The following is a 22,190-nucleotide window of genomic DNA, read 5'->3' on the forward strand; positions in this document are numbered from 1 at the left end:
GGATCGATACAGCGTCCGCATTACTGAAGACGCCACACCGATCCACCTGTCGATCTCACAATCCACTCTTCCCTCACTCGTGAACAAGACTCCGAGGTACTTGAACTCCCCCACTTGGGGCAGGGTCTCCTCCCCAACCTGGAGATGGCACTCCACCCTTTTCCTGGCGAGAACCATGGACTCGCACTTGGAGGTGCTGATTCTCATCCCAGTTGCTTCACACTCGGCTGCGTTCCGATCCAGTGAGAGCTGAAGATCCTGGCCAGATGAAGCCATCAGGATCAAATTATCTGCAAAAAGCAGAGACCTAATCCTGCAGCCACCAAACCGGATCCCCTCAACGCCTTGACTGCGCCTAGAAATTCTGTCCTTAAAAGTTATGAACAGAATCAGTGACAGAGGGCAGCCTTGGCGGAGTTCAACCCTCACTGGAAATGTGTACGGCATGGTATGATGAATGTGCAGTAAATGATCGAGTGTCTACGTGGTGATGCCCCATATAATACACACAAAAGTCTTACTAGTCGATCACATGCAACACGCCCACTAATGGTACACACAGTTTTACAGGTTGCACAGTAAAAAAGGCCCATGGTGTTGATGCTGAGAAACAATAATTTAGCCATTACTTATAAATTCAACCCGTTCATTTAGCACATAGATGTTCTGGGACTTGCATCATTCCCATCCAACTATGTTCTATCGCTTGTCCCTTTTGGTGCTTGAGCCTATCTCAACTGCACTCGGGCGGTTGGTGGGGTACACCCTGGACAAGTCACCACCTCATCGCAGGGCCAACACAGACAACATTCACACTCACATTCACACACTGGGCCAATTTAGTGTTGCCAATCAACCTATCCCCGGGTGCATGTCTTTGGAGGTGGGAAGAAGCCGGAGTACCCAGAGGGAACCCACGCAGTCACGGAGAGAACATCATTCCCATAGATTGAAAAAGTATTGTGTGAAAGATGCCATGACGTCCTCTAAAAAGCACTTATTCACACAAGCATCCAATCATATTGCTCTATATTGTCGTGCTCATTGCTTTTAAGGGCCATATTTTCATGGATCAATATAAGCTATGATGAACAACGTTGCTGTCTTTGATTTATTTCTTGCATTGGTATTTCAGGATTCACCAGTGTTATCCCAGGTCATTGCAACTCTTAGTTAATTATAAAGTGCTTAATAGGCATATATGTCTAAAATGTAGCTGAAACCTCTCACATACAGTAGATGTTGGTTGTCTTAGCAGTGTAAAGTCTATTGCTTGGTAAAACTCTTCTCTAACAATCCTAACAACAAACATGTGACCCCGACATCTTCCGAATGGTCACAGTTGTGCACATCCCAGGATATATGAGAGCAATGCAACAGAGATGCTTCTGTTCCGGTGCACTTTAGATTGTCCAGCAGAATTTTTCCTGTGCCAGGCCCAAAGTGCGCTTCCCCCCACGCCGTTACAGCCTCGCCACAGCCAAGCAGCTGGCACACCACCTGGGCGTCAGCGATGTCCCAAGCGTCGTCACAAACTGTGCCCCATTCAGAATGGAGATACATCTCTACACGGCCTTCACAGACACGGTTGCTTCCAACCAGTCTCAGTGTTCCTGCAGAAAGGAAAACATGTCTTCCAGAATTCAAACTACATAAGACCTTCAAGAAGCAATTACGGGGGAAATGCTGACTGCTCGTTCTTTATTATGTTGGATAAATGAAGTGTGAACGTATACCGTCGTCAGGTGGTGTGGAGATGGTGGATTCCCCGCCGGGTGTCTCGTCAGTTGCACTAAAGTCACGGGCAAATCCTAATCCACTGAAGGGTAGAAACGCTGGTAAAAGCAGAGGAATCATTTTGAAGAAAATATGTTAAACAAAAAAATTACAAAGATATATGTGTATATATATATATATATAGACTTAGACTTGACAAACTTTATTTATCCACAAGGGAAATTGTTCCACACAGTAGCTCAGTTACAAAAGATGGAAAGGGTATATATGTAAATCTAAATATATATATATATATATATATATATATATATATACATATATTTTAGCGCTTAAAAACGCGAATGCGTCCTGGCTGATTTTTGAGTCTCGGAAACGTAATTACGGGAAGTTACTATTGAGCCACAAGCTTGAAAATAGCAATTCAGAAATGCACAAACCAGGAGGGACATTATGGAAATCTCAGATCCAAAGCCAGGATAAGTAGTTTTCCCAATAAAACAAGACCATTTTGTCTTCAATCGCTGTGAGACGACATCATTGGAGCGAACGCCTGTGTGGAGGGGGGCGTGGCCTGCGGGCCTGCCGCGGAACGGGGTGTGCCAGGACCGGCCTCGAAGACAGTGCCAGGTGGGCCTTGTTATCTAATCACCTGTCGCCTTTATTAGCAGCAGCTGTGATGAGACGAGTAGTTGGAGTTGGAGGGGCTGCTGGGCAGGCGCAGAAAAGACTTGTTGCTGGAAAGCAAAAGTCTCGCACCTTGTGAGAACAAAATAAATTAGTTATAATAAAATAAAATAAAATAAGTTATACCCTGATTTTCTGGCTCTCCTGGTAGTGTGTTGTGGTCTGAAGAACCCACGAGAGGGCAACCTCTACATTTGGCGCCCAACAAGCCAGACCACCCAAGGAAACCCCCTGACGGCTTTGTCGAGCGTTCTCGCGGAGGTGACAGTGGCCAGCTGTCAACAGCTGGAGGCGGTCCGCCAACAAGTAGCCCAGCAGAGCCAAATCCTGCAGGCGCTGGTGGACCGGATCGGAGCGGCACCGCCAACATCAGCGGCCGTCTCCATGCAGCGCATGAGGGAAGAAGAGGACTTCCATGCCTTCATAGACATTTTTGTGGCCACAGCGGAGGCATGCGCGTGGCCGAAAGAGGAGTGGGGAGTGCGACTCTTGCTGCTGTTGGCGGGAGGACACAGCGAGCGAAGCTTAGCCGACCGGCGGCCTCCCGCGTGCACTTCCCGGACCTGAGGAGGGCGGTGCTGGACCGGACCGGTTGCACCGCCGAGGACCACCGGCGCCAGTTCCAGGCGCAGCGGCTGGGGACGGAGGACCGCTCATTCGTGCTTGGACAGCAGCTCCGGGACGTGGCGACACGTTGGCTGCAGCCAAAAGAAGGCGAAGACCAGATGATGGAGCGGCTGATCATGCAGCAGCTCCTGGAGGTGATCCCCGAGCGGACGGCGGCCTGGGTCCACTACCACCGGCCCCGAGACCTGACAGCAGCGGTGAAGCTCGCCGAGGACCACCAGGCGGTGCACCGGGAGGAGTGAAGGGCGACGGCCAGGGAGGAAGCCGAACGCCCAGCACCAACACCGCGCGGACCGAGGGCGCAGGGGGGGGAGGAGGCGGCGCCGCGGGACACACTTGACTCTGTGTCTGCTTTATCCTCACAGAACCCGATGCGCCCAGCACCAGCACCGCGCAGAGCGAGCGTGCAGTGGGAGGAGGCGGCGCCGCCGGTTCCACGGCGCCGCGCAACTGACTCTTTTGTGTGTGCTTCCTCGCAGGTCACGGCTGCTCCGAATACGGTGCTTCCCGCGCAGACGGCCCCTCAAACGCCTGGGCAGGCGCGCTGGAGGCGCGGGCGGCCCGGTCACGTGCGTCAGGGACCTCCACGCGTGGAGGCGAGGCAGGTGATCCGGGTTGCCGGCCCTCCGGCACCCTCCCCCGGCCCAGGTGAGACGTACTGTATGCCGGTAAGGATACAAGGGAGTACACACCGGGCGATGGTGGATTCGGGCTGCGAGCAGTCCATGATCCACCAGAACCTGGTTCGACCCGGGGCTTTGAGGCAGGCAACACGGGTGAAAATTAGATGGGTTCATAGGGATGTGCACGTGTACCCTGTGGTGCCAGTAGAAATTTGGTGTAATAAGAAAAAATATATAGTGTCGATGTTGCTGTAGGTGCGCACCTCATGCACCCCTTAAATATAGGAACGAATTGGGCGGGGTTTCATGATTTAGTGAAACAGTGCGCAGGGGTGCGTTCACGGCTGTTAGGGAAACGGGATATCTGCGCTGTTCTCAGCGGCGACGCGAGGTCAGCCAGCGCTGCCGAGGGGGAACCGGCGGGGGCTTCCTGCAAAGCCCCCCGGGCCCCCAATGGCACCCTGTGGGGGACTTCCCCCTTGAGCAGTCGGCCTGGGACCAAGTGATATCAATTGACGGTCAGCGGGTGCGCCCGGGAATAGAGCGGGTATTCCCGCACTTTGCATTAATTAGGGACAGATTATACCGAGTGAGTCGTGACACTCAGACAGGAGAAGAAATCACCCTGTTGTTGGTGCCGAAATGCCGTTGGGAAATGATTTTCCAGGCGGCGCACTTCAATCCCATGGCTGGCCACATGGGGTATGATAAAACACTCAATCGGGTAATGGTCCGGTTCTATTGGCTGGGCATCCGGGCAGACGTGCGCCGCTGGTGCGCTGCCTGCCCGGACTGCCAGCTAGTCAATCATGCGGCCACCCCCAAGGCGCCCTTGCACCCATTACCACTCATGGAGGTCCCATTTGAAAGGATTGGCATGGACCTCATCGGACCATTTCACCCGAGCACTCGGGTTAGTCTTGGTGGATTACGCAACTCGATATCCCGAGGCAGTGCCGCTGCGGTCCATTTCGGCAACGAGCGTGGCGTGAGCATTGTTTCAGGTCATCTCCCGAGTTGGAATCCTGAAAGAGATTCTGACTGACCAGGGAACGTCCTTTATGTCACGCACGATAAAGGAACTATACGGATTACTGGGAATTAAGGCTATTCAAACCAGCGTCTACCACCCGCAAACCGACAGGTTGGTGGAGCGGCTGAATAAGACGCTGAAAACCATGATCCGTAAGTTTACGCACGAGGACAAACCAAATTGGCATAAATGGCTGGATCCCCTGCTGTTTGCATTGCGGGAGGTACCCCAGGCCTCCACCGAGTTTTCCCCTTTTGAATTGTTGTTCGGCAGGAAGCCGCGCGGGGTTTTGGACATAATTAAAGAAAGCTGGGAGGAAGGTCCAAGCCCCAGCAAAAATGAAATTCAATATGTCATGGACCTGAGAGCAAAACTCTACAAGGTGGGGCACTTGTCACGCGAGAATTTGCTCCGGGCCCAGGAACGTCAGCAGCGCTTGTATAACAGGGGGACGCAGCTAAGGAAATTTTCACCGGGAGAAAAAGTGCTTGTATTACTTCCGACGTCCAGCTCGAAATGACTCACCAAGTGGCAAGGACCCTTTGTGGTCACACGGCGAGTGGGCGATGTGGATTATGAGGAGGCACCCAAATTTACCATCTCAACCTCCTGAAAGCATGGAAGGAGGCGGAGCCTGTTTCCATGGTGACATTGGTCGAGGAAGAGGTGGAGTTTGGGCCGGAGAGCCCGCGCTCCGCCCCGCCCTCCCCCCTCCTCTGTGATAATCAGCTCACGCTAGCGCAGAAAGCAGAGGTTGCCAAGCTGCAGCAGCGCTTTTCTGATGTGTTCTCCCCTCGGCCCGGCCGCACGAACCTCATCTAGCATCACATTGAGACCAGCCCGGGTGTTACGGTGCGGTCTCGGCCCTACAGGCTCCCTGAACACAAACGCGGCCAGACGGCTTCCCGGCCTGCGTCTGGCGGTGGAGGTATGTGGAGGGGGCGTGGCCTGGGGCCTAACGCGGAACGACTTGTGCCAGGGCCGGCCTCGAAGACAGCGACAGGTGCGTAGATGGCCCAGGTGGACCTTGTCCACCTGGGCCATCTACCTGTCGCCTTTATTAGCAGCAGCCGTGATGAGACGAGTAGTTGGAGTTGGAGGTGCTGCTGGGCAGACGCAGAAAAGACTTGTTGCTGGAAAGCAAAAGTCTCGCACCTTGTGAGAACAAAATAAAACAGTGTTATACCCTGAATTCTTGGCTCTCCTGGTAGTGTGTGGTGGTCTGAAGAACCCACTAGAGGGCAACCTCTACAGCCTGCTGATGCGCTTTTCCGCTTTTCAGAGGAGGAGTTTCACGTCCGTGTTTACATCACAGTTGAATGCATTGATAACATAACAGTTACTCTAACTGCTTTAGTAGGATGGAAAAAAAGCTCAGCAAAAAAAGACGGTATACAGAAAATCTGGAGTCACTTTTTGATTAAATACCCTCATCAAAACATATCAAGACAAGGAAATTGGTATTTCAATTTTCTTTTCATAAAATTAAAATTGAAAACCAGAAAACGACTGTTTTTTTTTTATTTCGTTTTTAAAAATACAAAAAAGATAATTGAAGAACAAAGACTTTTTCTTATTTGGTTTTGAAAATAAAAATTAAGATTCCCAGTAAACAAAAACATAAAAACAAAATGCGCAGATTATGAGTTTTTATAATCTGATACAGGAAGTTTTTAGGGCTAAAACGTGAAGAAAACATAGCACAAAGTTCCAAGACTTTTACAAAAATATCTACGCACATGTCAACAGAAACTGAAACTGAAAAACAGACCAAAAGGTATGTGTTTTCATATTCCGACACCGGAACCATAAATTGCGATTTTCAAGACATGAGTTCGGACTGTCCTGTAGAAAAATCTGTATTTTGGTGCACAATTGAATCCCTTTTTGGCTCCACTTTCATATGATATGTGCATATAGATATCTGTAGACGTCAGACCTCGTTGTGCCATGTCAAAAAGGTTCTCTGTCCAGGGCTCCAAATACATTTTGGCCAGGCACACGGGTACCATAGTATCCCCGCTTTTACTTTGAAAATAAAGATTTCCGGTGTCAGATTATGAAAAGTAATCCGTTTTGGTATGTTTTCTGTTTTTGTTTATTGCGGATGCTTATTTTTCTTTTCAAAACCAAAAAAGAAAAACGTTTTGGGTCAGTGTAAGTTTTACTATTTTAATTATTATTTTCATGAATAAAAATTAGAAAAACGACTTTTTTTTTAATGTATTTTGTTTTAAAATACCTAAATATTTTTTAAAAACAAAGCGTTTTTCTTTTTTTTGGTTTTGCAAAGAAAAATGAAGATCCCCTAAACAAAAACGGAAAACAGACCAAAACGGATGTTTTTTCATAGTCTGACACCTGAGGTCTTTATTTTCAAAGTAAAAGCAAGGATACTACAGTACCCGTGTGTTTGGCTAAATGTATTTGGAGCCCTACACAAAAACATATTTTAAATATGGCACAACGAGGTCTGATGTCTGCATATACAGATATTAATATGCACATATACTATGAAAGTGGAGGCAAACATGGATTTGATCTCGCATCAGAGCACAGATTTTCTTACAGGCCATTCCGCGGTCCTGTCTCTATAATCACTACTTCAGGTTCCAGTGTCGAAATATGAAAACACATCAATTTTGTTCTGCTTTTCAGTTTCAGTTTCTGTTAATATATGTGTAGAAATTTCTGTAGAAATCTTGGAACTTTGTGTCATGTCTAAAGTATTTTCTTTGCATGTAAGCCAGCAGTGAGGTGGCGACTTGTCCAGGGTGTACCCTGCCTTCCGCCCGCATGCAGCTGAGAAAGGCTCCAGTGAGGTGGCGACTTGTCCAGGGTGTACCCTGCCTTCCGCCCGCATGCAGCTGAGATAGGCTCCAGTGACCCGCCGCGACCCCGAAAGGGATAAGAGGTAGAAAATGGATGGATGTAAGCCAGCATCACAGACACACAGCACTGTAGTAATTATATAAACTTTTTCAATACAATCAGGATTCCTCAAAGGACGCTCCATTCATAACAACATATGACGGTCACAGACATCATTGAATACAGGGATTTAATTTACACATGATGGTCTTCTGCTCTTCTTGGACATTTATAAAACGCTTGACTCACTGGAAGATGAATTTCTTTTTCTAGCGCTGGAACACACTGGATTTGGTATTAAGTTTCGGGAAATAATTAGAAGACTTTATGATAATATTAATAGTTGTGTCTTACTAGTCTCAGGCACAAGCGTTTCCTAAAAGATGAAAAACAAATTCCAACTGCTATTGAAAAAGAAATAATTATCTAATGTATCAGGACTTCGCTTGGACCTATAAAATGTGAATTGTTTTCTATCCATGAATGTGTGAATAAAAATATGTACAATGTCCCTCTAAAGTCAGGGGTGAAATATTTAAGTTGTAAACTATCAAAAAAACGAATTAACTCTCAGAAAACAAACAAAGAAAATAAAGTTAAAGAATGCCAAACTAAGCTAAATTTATGGCAACAAAAAAGATTTGTCATACTTGGATGTACTTACTTAACCAAAATGGAAAGTTTATCCAGATGTATTTATCTTGCTTAGTTTCATTTGATACCTACTAGAATAATAAAAAACATAAACCAACTCAACTTTAATTTCATTTGGATAAATAAGACACATTATTTTAAAAAGGGTAACATGGTAAAAGAATATAAAGATGGAGGACTAAAAGTTTTCGGTTTTAATTGTTTAAATCAGTGGTTTTCAAAAAATTTCACCAACAACCATACCAGAAATAACTTTGCTCTCCAAGTACCACCATAATAACGAACATTAAAATACAGCAACGTGTTCATTAAAACAAGGCAGAGGTTTTATTTAGCAAGTATACTTAATATTTTTCTGCCACTGTAACATTACACACAGTTTGAACGGTAACACTGCGTTTGAATGTAGGAAAATTAAACACTGTACTTTAATCAAGTGATTCTTCGGCGAACCACTGAGCACTGGTACCACTAGTGGTACATTTACCATAGTTTCAGAATCACTGGTTTTAATGGTAACCTGAAATTGAACTGGTGGAAGTTATGGATTAAAAATGGTGATTCCTTCTGGTACTGCATACCCAAATAATATTTGATAAATTAGAAGGATTAAAGTTCCATGATATGTGCCTTTCAAATGTAAATAAATAAATGATAAATGGGTTATACTTGTATAGCGCTTTTCTACCTTCAAGGTACTCAAAGCGCTTTGACAGTATTTCCACATTCACCCATTCCCACACACATTCACACACTGATGGAGGGAGCTGCCATGCAAGGCGCTACCAGCACCCATCAGGAGCAAGGGTGAAGTGTCTTGCCAAACGGACGTGACTAGGATGGTAGACGGTGGGGATTGAACCCCAGTAACAAGCAACCAGCTACCCTCCGATTGCTGGCATGGCCACTCTACCAACTTCGCCACGCCGTCCCTCATGTAGATGCTTACTGTTAAATGATCAGACTTTCACAAGCAGATGTATCTTATTGGAAGATGAAGTACACACATAACTTGTCCCCTCATCACATTCCGATATGTAAGAACAGATGTATTTGACACACGAATAAATGACTGTATTATGACGGCTGCATGTAGAAAAGTATTTGGTCAATTGTAGATATTATGGATTCACAAAGAAATTTGCTTAATTATGAGCAACGCATTTCACTTTCATCCACCCCTTTCTGTATTGAAACAATCGCACAAAGCATTGTCGAAACAAATCTTATTTTTGTGTAAAAATAGTTTGCCGCACTGCCTTTTATTACTTCCATAACTAATCTTACACAACATTTTATTAATTCACTAACTTTTTCATTAGGTCTTACAGTACATTTTAATCCAGGCAAAAAAAAACAATAGTAATGTTTTTATCAAATTTGATGAAGACACTATTTAAAAAATACAAACATTATATTTCTTTCTTCCATTACCAGCAAAGGTGAAAGAAAGTCACTTTAAAACCACAAACAATATTTATCCATATTTTTGGTTAAGTAAATACACCCAAGTAGTGACATATTTATTTGTTGCCTGCATAAATTTGGCTTTGTTTGGCATTCTTTAATATTTTATTTTCTACATTTGTTTTCTGGGAGTTGTTGTTTTTTTAAAAGGGTACACCTAAATATTTCACCTCAGACTTTACAGTGACATTGCAAATATATGTATTCACACATTCATTGATAGGAAACTATTCACATGTTTAAGGTTTTTCCTTTTTTTTTTTTATTCCTTTTTTTTTTATTATTGAGACAAAGATTATTTATGTACCGTATTTAATATTTGTATGTTTACTATGGTATATTATTTATTTATTTGTTCACTGTTCTGTTACAGAGAACAAGGACATTGGATAAAATTGCTATGGTATGAAAAGGGGTAGGATTAAATAAACTCTGCTCCTTCCTTCTTGTTTTCGGATGTGCTGTAATGAAACAACTGGAATTGTGTGATGCATTACATTGTATCGTATGCATGTTCGAAATAAACTGAAACTGAAACTGAAGGTCTAGGCAAAGTCCTGATACATTAAAGAATTCTTGAATTTGGAATTTGTTCTGCTAGAGTTATTCTAACTGCTAACTAGGTATTATTACCATGCCAGCAGATTCAAAAATGGTCATAACAGACATCCTTGAGGAATTCCCATCTTGATTAGGAAACCAGACTTTTGCCTGAGACTAGTAAGACACAACTACTAATGTTATCATAAAGTCCTCTAATTATCCCCCAAAACCTAAAAACCAAGTCCAGTGTGTTCCAGCACTAGAAAAAGAAAGTCACGTTCCAGTGAGTTAAGCGTTTTATAAAAGTCCAAGAAGAGCAGAAGACCATTATGTGTCATTAAATCCCGGTATTCAATAATGTCCATGACATGTTTTTATGATTGGAGTATGGAATATGAGGAATCCTGATTGTTTAAAGAGGGCATATAATAACTACAATACCGTGTGTCTGTGACGCTGGCTAACATGTAAAGAAAATATTTTAGACATGGCACAAAGTTCCAAAACTTATACAAAAACATATACACACATATCAACAGAAACTGAAACTGAAAAGCAAACCAAAATTGATGTATTTTCATTCAATGACACCGTAACCGGAAGTCATGATTTTAAAGACAGGACCGCGGACTGGCCTGTAAGAAAATCTGTACTATTATGCGCGATCGAATCCCTTTTTACCTCCACTTTCATATGATATGTGCATATAGATATCTGTAAACGTCAGAACTCGTTGTGCCATGTCTAAAATATTTTCTGTGTAGGGCTCCAAATACATTTTAGCCAGTCACACGGATACTATTTTATCCCCACTTTTACTTTGAAAATAAAGACTCTATGTATCACACTATGAAAAACCATCCGTTTTTGTTTATTGGGGGTCTTCATTTTTCTTTTCAAAACCAAGAAAATAAAAACCCTATATTTTTCAATTTTCTTTTTTGTATTTTGAAACTAAAAAAAACTGTTATTTTTTTTGTTTTCATTTTTATTAATGAAAAGAAAATTGAAATACCAAATCATACACTGATTCTTTTCTCATACGATCACATATTTTGATGTATTGTAAAAAAAATAAAATAATTTATAACCTGTTCTGATTGATAGTCCGCAATTACAGAATGTTTAGCAGGCTGAATATTACATTGTATCAATAAATAGAGAGTTAAAACAGTGTCATGCAGAGATATGAATACCATTAACTTGTACAATGTGTCATGTACAGAATATCAGAAGCTTTTATTTAGAATATCACATATATCACAAATTATATTACCAAACATCAAACCAAAATACAAAATATGGCAGTACACCAATGGAGGTATTTTTTTTATTTTTATTAAAAGCATGTTTAAAAACATTTCATTAAAGCAAACTAATGTTCCAGTCATAGTGATAAAAACTTGAAAATTATCTGTCTGGGCTACACTTATTAACGACAAAATATATATATTTATCTGCAATAAAAAAAGAAATTGTATTTGTATAATTTATAAATGTAAATATACAGTACAGGCCAAAAGTTTGGACACACAGTCTCATTCAATGCATTTTCTTTATTTTCATGACTATTTACATTGTAGATTGAAGGCATCAAAACTAGAGATGTCCGATAATATCGGCCTGCCGATATTATCGGCCGATAAATGCTTTAAAATGTAATATCGGAAATTATCGGTATCATTTTTTTAATTATCAGTATCGTTTTTTATTTTTTTATTTTAAATTTTTATTAAATCAACATAAAAAACACAAGATACACTTACAATTAGTACACCAACCCAAAAAACCTCGCTCCTCCATTACACTCATTCACGCAAAAGGGTTGTTTCTTTCTGTTATTAATATTCTGGTTCCTACATTATATATCAATATATAACAATACAGTCTGCAAGGGATACAGTCTGTAAGCACACATGATTGTGCGTGCTGCTGGTCCACTAATAGTACTAACCTTTAACAGTTAATTTTACTCATTTTCATTACTTACTAGTTTCTATGTAACTGTTTTTATATTGTTTTACTTTATTTTTTATTCAAGAAAATGTTTTTAATTTATTTATCTTATTTTATTGTATTAATTTTTTAAAAAAGGACCTTATGTTCACCATACCTGGTTGTCCAAATTAGGCATAATAATGTGTTAATTCCACGACTGTATATATCGGTATCGGTTGATATCGGTATCGGTAATTAAGAGTTGGACAATATCGGAATATCGGATAACGGCAAAAAGCCATTATCGGACATCCCTAATCAACCTATTTATTTATTTATATATGCACCTTATTGCTTTTTTATTCTGCACTACCATGAGCTTATGTAACAAAATTTCGTTCTTATCTGTACTGTAAAGTTCAAATTTGAATGACAATAAAAAGGAAGTCTAAGTCTAAGTCTAAAACAATGAATGAACACATGTGGAGTTATGTACTTAACAAAAAAGGTGAAATAACTGTTTTGAAGGGGTGTGGGGAAAAATCGATTCAAATTCAAATCGCGATTCTCCCGTTGTGCGATTCAGAATCGATTCTCATTTTTAAAAAATCGATTTATTTTTTATTTTATTTTTTTTTATTTTATTTTTTTTAAATTAATCAATCCAACAAAACAATACACAGCAATACCATAACAATGCAATCCAATTCCAAAACCAAACCCGACCCAGCAACACTCAGAACTGCAATAAACAGAGCAATTGAGAGGAGACACAAACACGACACAGAACAAACCAAAAGTAGTGAAACAAAAATGAATATTATCAACAACAGTATCAATATTAGTTACAATTTCAACATAGCAGTGATTAAAAATCCCTCATTGACATTATCATTAGACATTTATAAAAAAAAAAAAAGAAAGAACAATAGTGTCACAGTGGCTTACACTTGCATCGCGTCTCATAAGCTTGACAACACACTGTGTCCAATATTTTCACAAAGATAAAATAAGTCATATTTTTGGTTCATTTAATAGTTAAAACAAATTTACATTATTGCAATCAGTAGATAAAACATTGTCCTTTACAATTATAAAAGCTTTTTACAAAAATCTACTACTCTGCTTGCATGTCAGCAGACTGGGGTAGATCCTGCTGAAATCCTATGTATTGAATGAATAGAGAATCATTTTGAATCGGGAAACAATCGTTTTTGAATCGAAAATCGTGCTGAATTGAAAAAAAATCTATTTTGAATCGAATTGTGACCCCAAGAATCGATATTGAATCGACTCGTGGGACACCCAAAGATTCACAGCCCTACTGTTTTGTATTTTAGTTTCTTCAAAATAGCCACCCTTTCCTCTGATTACTGCTTTGCAGACTCTTGGAATTCTCTCGATGAGCTTCAAGAGGTAGTCACCTGAAATGGTTTTCACTTCAAAGATGTGCCTTATCAGGGTTGATTAGTGGAATTTGTTGCTTTATCAAGCGTTAGGACGATCAGTTGTGTTGTGAATGAGAAGGTGTGTCCAAACGTTTGGCCTGTACTGTATATATATATATATATATATATATATATATATATATACACACACACAAAGTGTATTGAGTGTGTGCGTGTGAGGGGGCGCTTGCTTGTTGTCACGGGGAAAAGGCAGGCCATGAGGCAGCAAATACCTCTGCCTCACAGTAGGGGGCGATATATCAAAAGTTCATGAACTGCCAACACCTGTTAACCCTTAAGAAGTAGAAGAAGAAAACCACAGACAACAACTGCTACGCTTCCAGCAAACTGCGACGCTTTTTCGCCCTAAAAATGGAGGATTTGATATCTAAAATAAGGAATTTTTCAAGACCGGACTTTCAATCCAAGCAAGAAGTCATTAATACTGGGAGACCAACGCCAGAGCTGCCAGATTTGATTCAAACGTATGTGGTCTGAGGACAGAAAATAATGCGTTCATTTCAAAACGATTTGAAAAGAATAGCTTTGTGGCTATGCCACAAAAAACGTCTTTATTGCTTTCCCTGCCTTTTATTCTCAACGAGTGACCGTGTTTGGACCCAAATGGGATATACTGAGACGGCGACTTGTCCAGGGTGTACCCTGCCTTCCGCCCGAATGCAGCTGAGATAGGCTCCAGCACCCCCCCGCAACCTTGAGAGGGACAAGCTGTAGAAAATGGATTGATGGGATGGATCTGAAAAACCTGCCAAGAAGCCTCGAAAAACATGAAAGCTCATCTGCCCACATTCAAGGTCAGATTTATTTAAAAACGTTTGGAATATCACGTATTGATCTGGCTCTAAATGAACAACAGAGACTAAATATCAGCATCCACAATGCCAATGTAAAGAAAAATCGTGAGATATTAAAAGACCTGATAAACACCACTTGCTTTTTGGGGAAACGGGAGCTTGCATTTTGTGGCAATTATCTCAATTGAGAAAGAGAGACTTTTAAAACTCAAAAGAAAAAGAGAAAAAGGAGGACTTCTACAACAAAGTCATAGAGATCTTCGTCCAGAAGGAAAGGCGAATGGACTTCATTTACAAGTAAAGGTAAGATTTACTGTCTAGTGCAAGGGTCCCCAAACTCCGGACCGCCAGCATCCAAAATCCGGCCTGCGGGAAGTCTCAAGTTAAAAAAAATAAATAAATGTTATAATTTATTATTTTTTTCATTATTATTTTTTAAAATCTGTCCTTTCTCATCCATTTTCAACCGCTTGTTACTCTCGGTGTCTCCTAGCCGCTCAGGTATATCATATTGTCTAAATATGTATTTTCCCATCGATAACGTGACGTCCCTGCGCTCGCGCCGCAGTGTCAGGCGAGCTCACGCAGCAACTACGCGCTCTTTCAGTCAATTAGTGCGCGAGGAATATATATATATATATATATATATATATAGCCCGGCCCCCGGCCAAATTGTTTTAACCCCCAAGTCAAAAATGTGTCTGCTCTGCAGTTGCTGTGTTAATTGTGTGCTAAGTGTGTTGAAATGTTTTATTCTAGCTAGGGATGATACCCGAAACCGGTTTTCCCGGTTGTTCGATAAGAAAAGAACTGAGTCCTCTGACTCGCATCCCTTTTAGAGAACCGGTACCCGTTATCGAGACCACTATAGTAAAGAAAAAGAGTTGGTTCTTTATTCGAATCCCTGGAATCCCGTCCCGACCAGAAATGCTCCGTGTGACATCACAAGAAATGACGTCACGTAGCTCAGTCATTAGGCGCAGATAGAAGGTGTAATAAAGTTCAAAACAAAAGGTATAATCCAATGAATAACTTTACTGAGAGATTTGAGCAGGGTACAAACACATGACGAACACTTTTACGACCAACCGGAAACATAGCAACCAGGCTAGCAACGCACCTCCTTTACGGCAGCTGTCGCAACGTTCTTAAAGCAACCGCAGCACATACATATATATACAACATATAGGACATCTCCCTTTTTTAGGGTCCGCCCTGTACTGGTTACAAAGGAACCTATTGTTATTGTAAGGTTTTATTATTATTCTTTCTTTATTCTTCCGCAGCTTTGCGCACTACTTTGCCCCCCTTAACATGCTTCAAAACTCACCAAATGTGACACACACATAGAAAAACTGTGCCAGCACACTTTAGTAAAAAAACCAAACCCCAAAAATCAAAATTGCGCTCTAGCGCCCCCTAGGAAGAAAACTGCCTCTAACTCCCACTAGGAAGATCGTAGAGACATGAAACAAAAACCTGTATGTAGGTTTTACTTACTTATCGGGACTGGTGGAAATTGCGATCTAAAAAAAAAACCGAACCCCAAAACTCAAAATTGTGCTCTACATAATTTTCGAAAAAAACAGACAAAAAACTGCTCCTCAGAGGAAAACTCAGACAAAACTGCTTGTAACTTCCGGTAGGAACGTCTTAGAGACATGAAACAAATACCTCTATGTAGGTTTCGCCTAGACCTACATTTCATAGATTGACATCCTTCAGCAAAAATCAACAGGAAGTTTGCTATTCCTCCTTCAAAACAAAATTTTTGTTACAACCGGTCACCAAACATCAAACGTTATCTCCTCTGAGCGTGTTTGTCGTTTTGGCTTCAAACTGCTACAAGAGAGAGATTGAACCCTTCTGATTAAAAGTTCTGTACAGAGTTTTGATACGTGCTACCGTTTGGGTTTTACGAGCCTTCAAAGACCCGCAGCACTAAAGTTGCTCCGCTGCTGTGATTTTACGCGCGTTCAAAGAAAACAACCACTGTGCCGCGACACCTAGGAAAAAGACACAGACACAACTTCCTCTAACTCCCAGTATGAATATCGTAGAGACACGAAACAAAAACCTCTATGTAGGTCTCACTCAGGACTACCACTGGACAAAAGTATTGGGACAGTTAGGACTAGCACCTGCCAAAATGCGGACCCGTCCAACGCTGCTTGCAGCTTTAATTAACTTTTGTTTTTCTTTCCTTGTAAACAAAACAAAATCACACTGTATATGTGTTGTCTGTCTAATTATAAATAATGCAGACGAGGCGTGTTGGCTGAGTTCTTGACGTTTACTTTCACAGCGTGCTCATAACCTCATTCTTAGCTGCCGGGTGGCAACATGCAACAACACTTTTCGGGGCTACTGCGCATACTCGTCACTCTAGTTGCATGTTGGGTAGTGTAGTTGTTATTTTCCCTAGCTCATAACATCACATCTTTCCCCCTATAAAGAAAGATTTTAACTCAATAAAGTGTATTTCTTTTTTTAGCTTTAACTTTTCATTTTTTAGCATTGTAACCACATTTGCAAACAACTTTTCTCTTCATAGAATTGTCTTTCAATAAATAAATAAAGTGCAAAAATGTCAAAGCATCATAACAAACAGTTATGTCAAATAGCAGCAGAAGTGCACTTTTTGGAGAGCTGCATTATTTTCAGTTTTGTGCCCAAAGGACTGATTTTATTTAACACTATATTATTATTTATACACCTATAGTGATCACAGAGACAGGTTGTTTTTGTGTTACTGTATATATTTGTTTTTATGAAAAATCCCACTTAATATACTTTGGGTAACAACAGTCAATATTTATTTTTTTTATTTTATTTTTTTAGGGGGGTAACAGTCAATATTTATTTATTTATTAGATTTTATTTTTTTCTCATATAATAAAAGTGAGCTTTTGTCGAACCAAATATTGTGTGTTTTTTTCCATATACAACAACCTATCTGGACTCGATAAAAGAATCGATAAGGAATCGGTTCGATAAGAGGATTCGATAATAGGCTCGAACTCGATAATTTCTTATCAAACATCCTCCCTAATTCTAGCATCATACTGTGTGTTTTTGTCATGTTTGTAAATCTGACTTGCGAGTCAGTGACTTAGCATCATACTGTATGTTTGTAAATCTGAAGAGTGGGTCAGTGCCTCCCCAACCTCAAACCTCACTGCACGTCACTGATATATATATATATATATATATATATATATATATATATATATATATATATATATATATATATATATATATATATATATATATAGTATTAAAGCCACAGCACGGTATTAATGTGGCATATGTAAAAACCTTAATATGTAAAATGCGGTGGCAGGCATGTTTAGAATAAGCACATTTACTGTAATTGGACACAAACATAATGCTAAAATGTTATCATCATATTTATTACTAGAAACATATTATTTTAAGTGCAAAAAACTGTGTGGAACAGCCACTGCTTCTAACAAATATTAAAAATTACTTACAGTTGGGTGTATTTCAGTTGACAATGTAAACATCTAGTGTACAACAGCTTAGTGTCTTTCAACTTTTAGCAGTGTCCTCCATGGTGGAGATGTTTTTATTTCAGTTTGAAAAATGCTGTTTCTCACAAAAGTTAACTAATAATTTGGTCCAAGCTAATAAAGATTTTGGCAAAATGAGATTAATATGTTATATTTTTGGTCGTTCTGTGTATTTTTTATGTTTATTGCGCCGTCGGGTGCGTGCTAGAATGCCTGCTGGTTACTAAACACTGCAGGAATGTAGCAGCTAAATGCGTCAAATACTTTTCACGAAATAAAAGCATGTTTTATTGTAAGTTTATTAGCTGGAGTATGTTTAGAACTATATATGGACGGGTTATTTTACTAGAAAAATGTATGTCAAAACGACAGCATTTTCATGCATCCGGGCACAGCCGTAAACGTCCTTGGTAACAGTCATGGCGCCTGTTGTTTAGTTGGCCATATTCTCTTTATACATGACTCTGGTCCAGGGTGTCCACTGCTTTCTGCCTGAGTCCCCCTTTAAACTCTCACAACAAAACATGAGATTGAGTATTTAGTAAGTAGTTTTTCAGGTTACTCCTATTTATCGGGGTGTACAATTTTTTTGATGATTTCCCTCCGTGCACTGTGATCAGCTGGAGATGCTTGAGACGATATTGGTGCGCTTTGCTTTGAAGAACGCAGACTTTCTTATTCCACCACAGAGGTTATGTTTTCGCCAGGGTTTGCTTGTGTGATTGTTAGTAACATAACACAAACAGTTATGGATAGATTTTGATTACATTTTTCATGAAATTGTCACGGCCCGGGCGCACCTCCAAGAGCGCACCTGCGCGCGCCGCAGCTGCTTTCAATCAGCAATCTGCACACCTGAAACTGATGAGACCTGCCTTCTTAAGCCAGAACGTAGTTTCCTGTTCAGTACAGTAAGCCGACTCATCTAGCTCTATTTTCTCTCTCTCTCTCTCTCTCTCTCTGTCTGTGTTTCTACCCCTCCGTGTTCATTTGTCTCGTGTCCCCTTGTCGCCTTCCAGCCGCATTCCTCCATTCCCGCGTCACAAGCTGTGTGTCTCGCCTCCCTGTATTCCCTCTGGTTCCCCGGCTGCCTCTTGGATCTCGACCTCCCGCCTGGACACAGACTTTTGACGACTCGCTATTGCCCCCAACTTCCTGCCTGTCTCTGGACCTATATATATATATATATATATATATATATATCTATATATCTATATATATCTATATATATATATATATATATATATATATATATATATATAGATATATATAGATAGATATATATACTGTATATATAGATAGATATATATACTGTATATATAGATAGATATATATACTGTATATATATATATATATATATATATATATATATATATATATATATATATATATATATATATATATATATATATATATATATATATACTAGGGCTGTGAATCTGTGGGTGTCCCACGATTCGATTCAAAATTGATTTTTTTTTTTTCAATTCAAAACGATTTTCTATTCATTCAATACATAGGTTTTCAGCAGGATCTACCCCAGTCTGCTGACATGCAAGCAGAGTAGTAGATTTTTTTTAAAAGCTTTTATAATTGGTAAGGACAATGTTTTATCAACTGATTGCAATAATGTAAATGTGTTTTAACTATTAAATGAACTAAAATTATGACTTATTTTATCTTTGTGAAAATATTGGACACAGTGTGTTGTCAAGCTTATGAAATGCGATGCAAGTGTAAGCCACTGTGACACTATTGTTCTTTTTTTAAAATTGTTTTTATAAATGTCTAATGATAATGTCAATGAGGGATTTTTAATCACTGCTATGTTGAAATTGTAACTAATATTGATACTGTTGTTGATAATATTCATTTTTGTTTCACTACTTTTGGTTTGTTTTGTGTCGTGTTTGTGTCTCCTCTCAATTGCTCTGTTTATTGCAATTCTGAGTGTTGCTGGGTCGGGTTTGGTTTTGGAATTGGATTGCATTGTTATGGTATTGCTGTGTATTGTTTTGTTGGATTGATTAATTTAAAAAATAAAAATAAAAATAAAAAATGTGTTTTTTTAAATAATTACAAAAAAAAAATAGATTTTTTAAAAATGAGAATCGATTCTGAATCGCACAACGTGAGAATCGCAATTCGAATCGATTTGTTCCCACACTCCTAATATATACATAGTGTATATATACATATAGCTATATATTTAAAAAAAATATTCACTTCTGAATCACTACTCTTATTTATTATGATTCTGAATTCAATCATAATTTTCAAGAATCCATTTAAAAAAATTTTTTTTTAGCCATCTCCAAATTTTGGGCCATATTTTACCATTTGAATAATTGAAAAAAGTGTGTAACTGCGCAGATTCTGGCTATGCAGCATTCTCCTCCTTGACTTTAGTCTGTCACTGCGTGCCTTCATCTAAGATGCACACTTTGGGTGGAGCAACACTTAAAGGCCTACTGAAATGAAATGTTTTTATTTAAACAGATCTATTCTATGTGTCATACTTGATCATTTCGCGATATTGCCATATTTTTGCTGAAAGGATTTAGTAGAGAACAACAACGATAAAGATCGCAACTTTTGGTATCTGACATAAAAAAAGCCTTGCCCCTACCGGAAGTAGCGTGACGTAGTCAGTTGAACATTTCCGCAAAGTTCCCTATTGTTTACAGTGATGGCGGCCAGAAGTGAGAGTGATTCGGACCGAGAAAGCGACGATTTCCCCATTAATTTGAGCGAGGATGAAAGATTTGTGGATGAGGAAAGTGCAAGTGAAGGACTAGTGGGGAGTGGAAGCGATTCAGATAGGGAAGATGCTGTGAGAGCCGGGGGTGACCTGATATTCAGCTGGGAATGACTACAACAGTAAATAAACACAAGACATATATATACTCTATTAGCCACAACACAACCAGGCTTATATTTAATATGCCACAAATTAATCCCGCATAAAAACACCTAGGTGTTTGTTATGCTAGCTCCTATATCCTAGCTACTAGCTCCCGTCCATATAACCCGCCAATACAATTCAAACCCCTGCACAACACACACACTCACTCAGCCCAAAGGACCGTTCACCTAACCCAAGGTTCATAAAGCTTATATATTTAACCAAAGTTACGTACGTGACACGCACATACGGGCAAGCGATCAAATGTTTGGAAGCGCGCGGGTGGGACCTGATATTCAGCTGGGAATGACTACAACAGTAAATAAACACAAGACATATATATACTCTATTAGCCACAACACAACCAGGATTATATTTAATATGCCACAAATTAATCCCGCATAAAAACACCTAGGTGTTTGTTATGCTAGCTCCTAGCTCCTAGCTCCTAGCTACCGTCCATATAACCCGCCAATACAATTCAAACACCTGCACAACACACACACTCACTCAGCCCAAAGGACCGTTCACCTAACCCAAGGTTCATAAAGCTTATATATTTAACCAAAGTTACGTACGTGACACGCACGTACGGGCAAGCGATCAAATGTTTGGAAGCGCAGCTGCGTACTCACAGTACCGCGTCTGCGTATGTGTATCCAAATCAAAGTAATCCTGGTAAGAGTCTGTGTTGTCCCAGTTCTCTACAGGCGTCTGTGTATCGAAGTCAAAGTCCTCCTGGTAAGAGTCTCTGTTGTCCGAGTTCTTCAATCTTGATTGCATCTTTGGGGAATGTAAACAATGAAACGCCGGCTGTGTTGTGTTGCTGACTTCCCTCGCAAAATACTCCGCTTCGCACCGACAACTTTCTTCTTTGCTTGCTCAGCTTCTTTCTCCATAATGCAATGAACAAATTGCAACAGATTCACCAACACAGATGTCCAGAATACTGTGGAATAATGAGATGAAAACAGAGCTAGTTTGTATTAGCTTCAATGGGGGAGCCATACCTCTGTTTCACTGGCTACGTCACACGCATACGTCATCCTCCAAAGGAGTTTTCAACCGGAAGTTTAGCGGGAAATTTAAAATTGCACTTTATAAGTTAACCCGGCCGTATTGGCATGTTAAGATTTCATCATTGATATATAAACTATCAGACTGCGTGGTCGGTAGTAGTGGGTTTCAGTAGGCCCTTAAATGTATGTGTTCCCTTTCAAATCACGTCTTCCGCGTATTCTCCCATCGACTTAAGTACTTTTGTTCTTACACGGCTCTGGTGCTAGAATAAGTCCAGCGCCCTTGGAAGGTC

General features: G+C 40.4%; 1 protein-coding gene across 4 annotated transcripts in view; it reads right to left on the minus strand.

Moving 5' to 3' along the window:
• Positions 1-281: 281 nt before the first annotated feature.
• Positions 282-22,190, minus strand: part of LOC133650829 (scavenger receptor cysteine-rich domain-containing group B protein) — an 81,515-nt gene continuing 59,606 nt past the window's right edge. For all 4 annotated transcript variants that reach the window (XM_062048511.1, XM_062048507.1, XM_062048510.1 and 1 more), the window contains 2 exons: positions 1,737-1,835; positions 282-1,613 (listed from right to left, as the gene is read on the minus strand). In XM_062048511.1, the coding sequence (XP_061904495.1) occupies positions 1,267-1,613; positions 1,737-1,835 (446 nt within the window). In that variant the 3' untranslated portion in view covers positions 282-1,266. The remainder of the gene's footprint in view (positions 1,614-1,736; positions 1,836-22,190) is intronic.

Source organism: Entelurus aequoreus, linkage group LG05 (genome assembly GCF_033978785.1).
Source record: "Entelurus aequoreus isolate RoL-2023_Sb linkage group LG05, RoL_Eaeq_v1.1, whole genome shotgun sequence".
Taxonomy (NCBI): Eukaryota; Metazoa; Chordata; class Actinopteri; order Syngnathiformes; family Syngnathidae; genus Entelurus; species Entelurus aequoreus.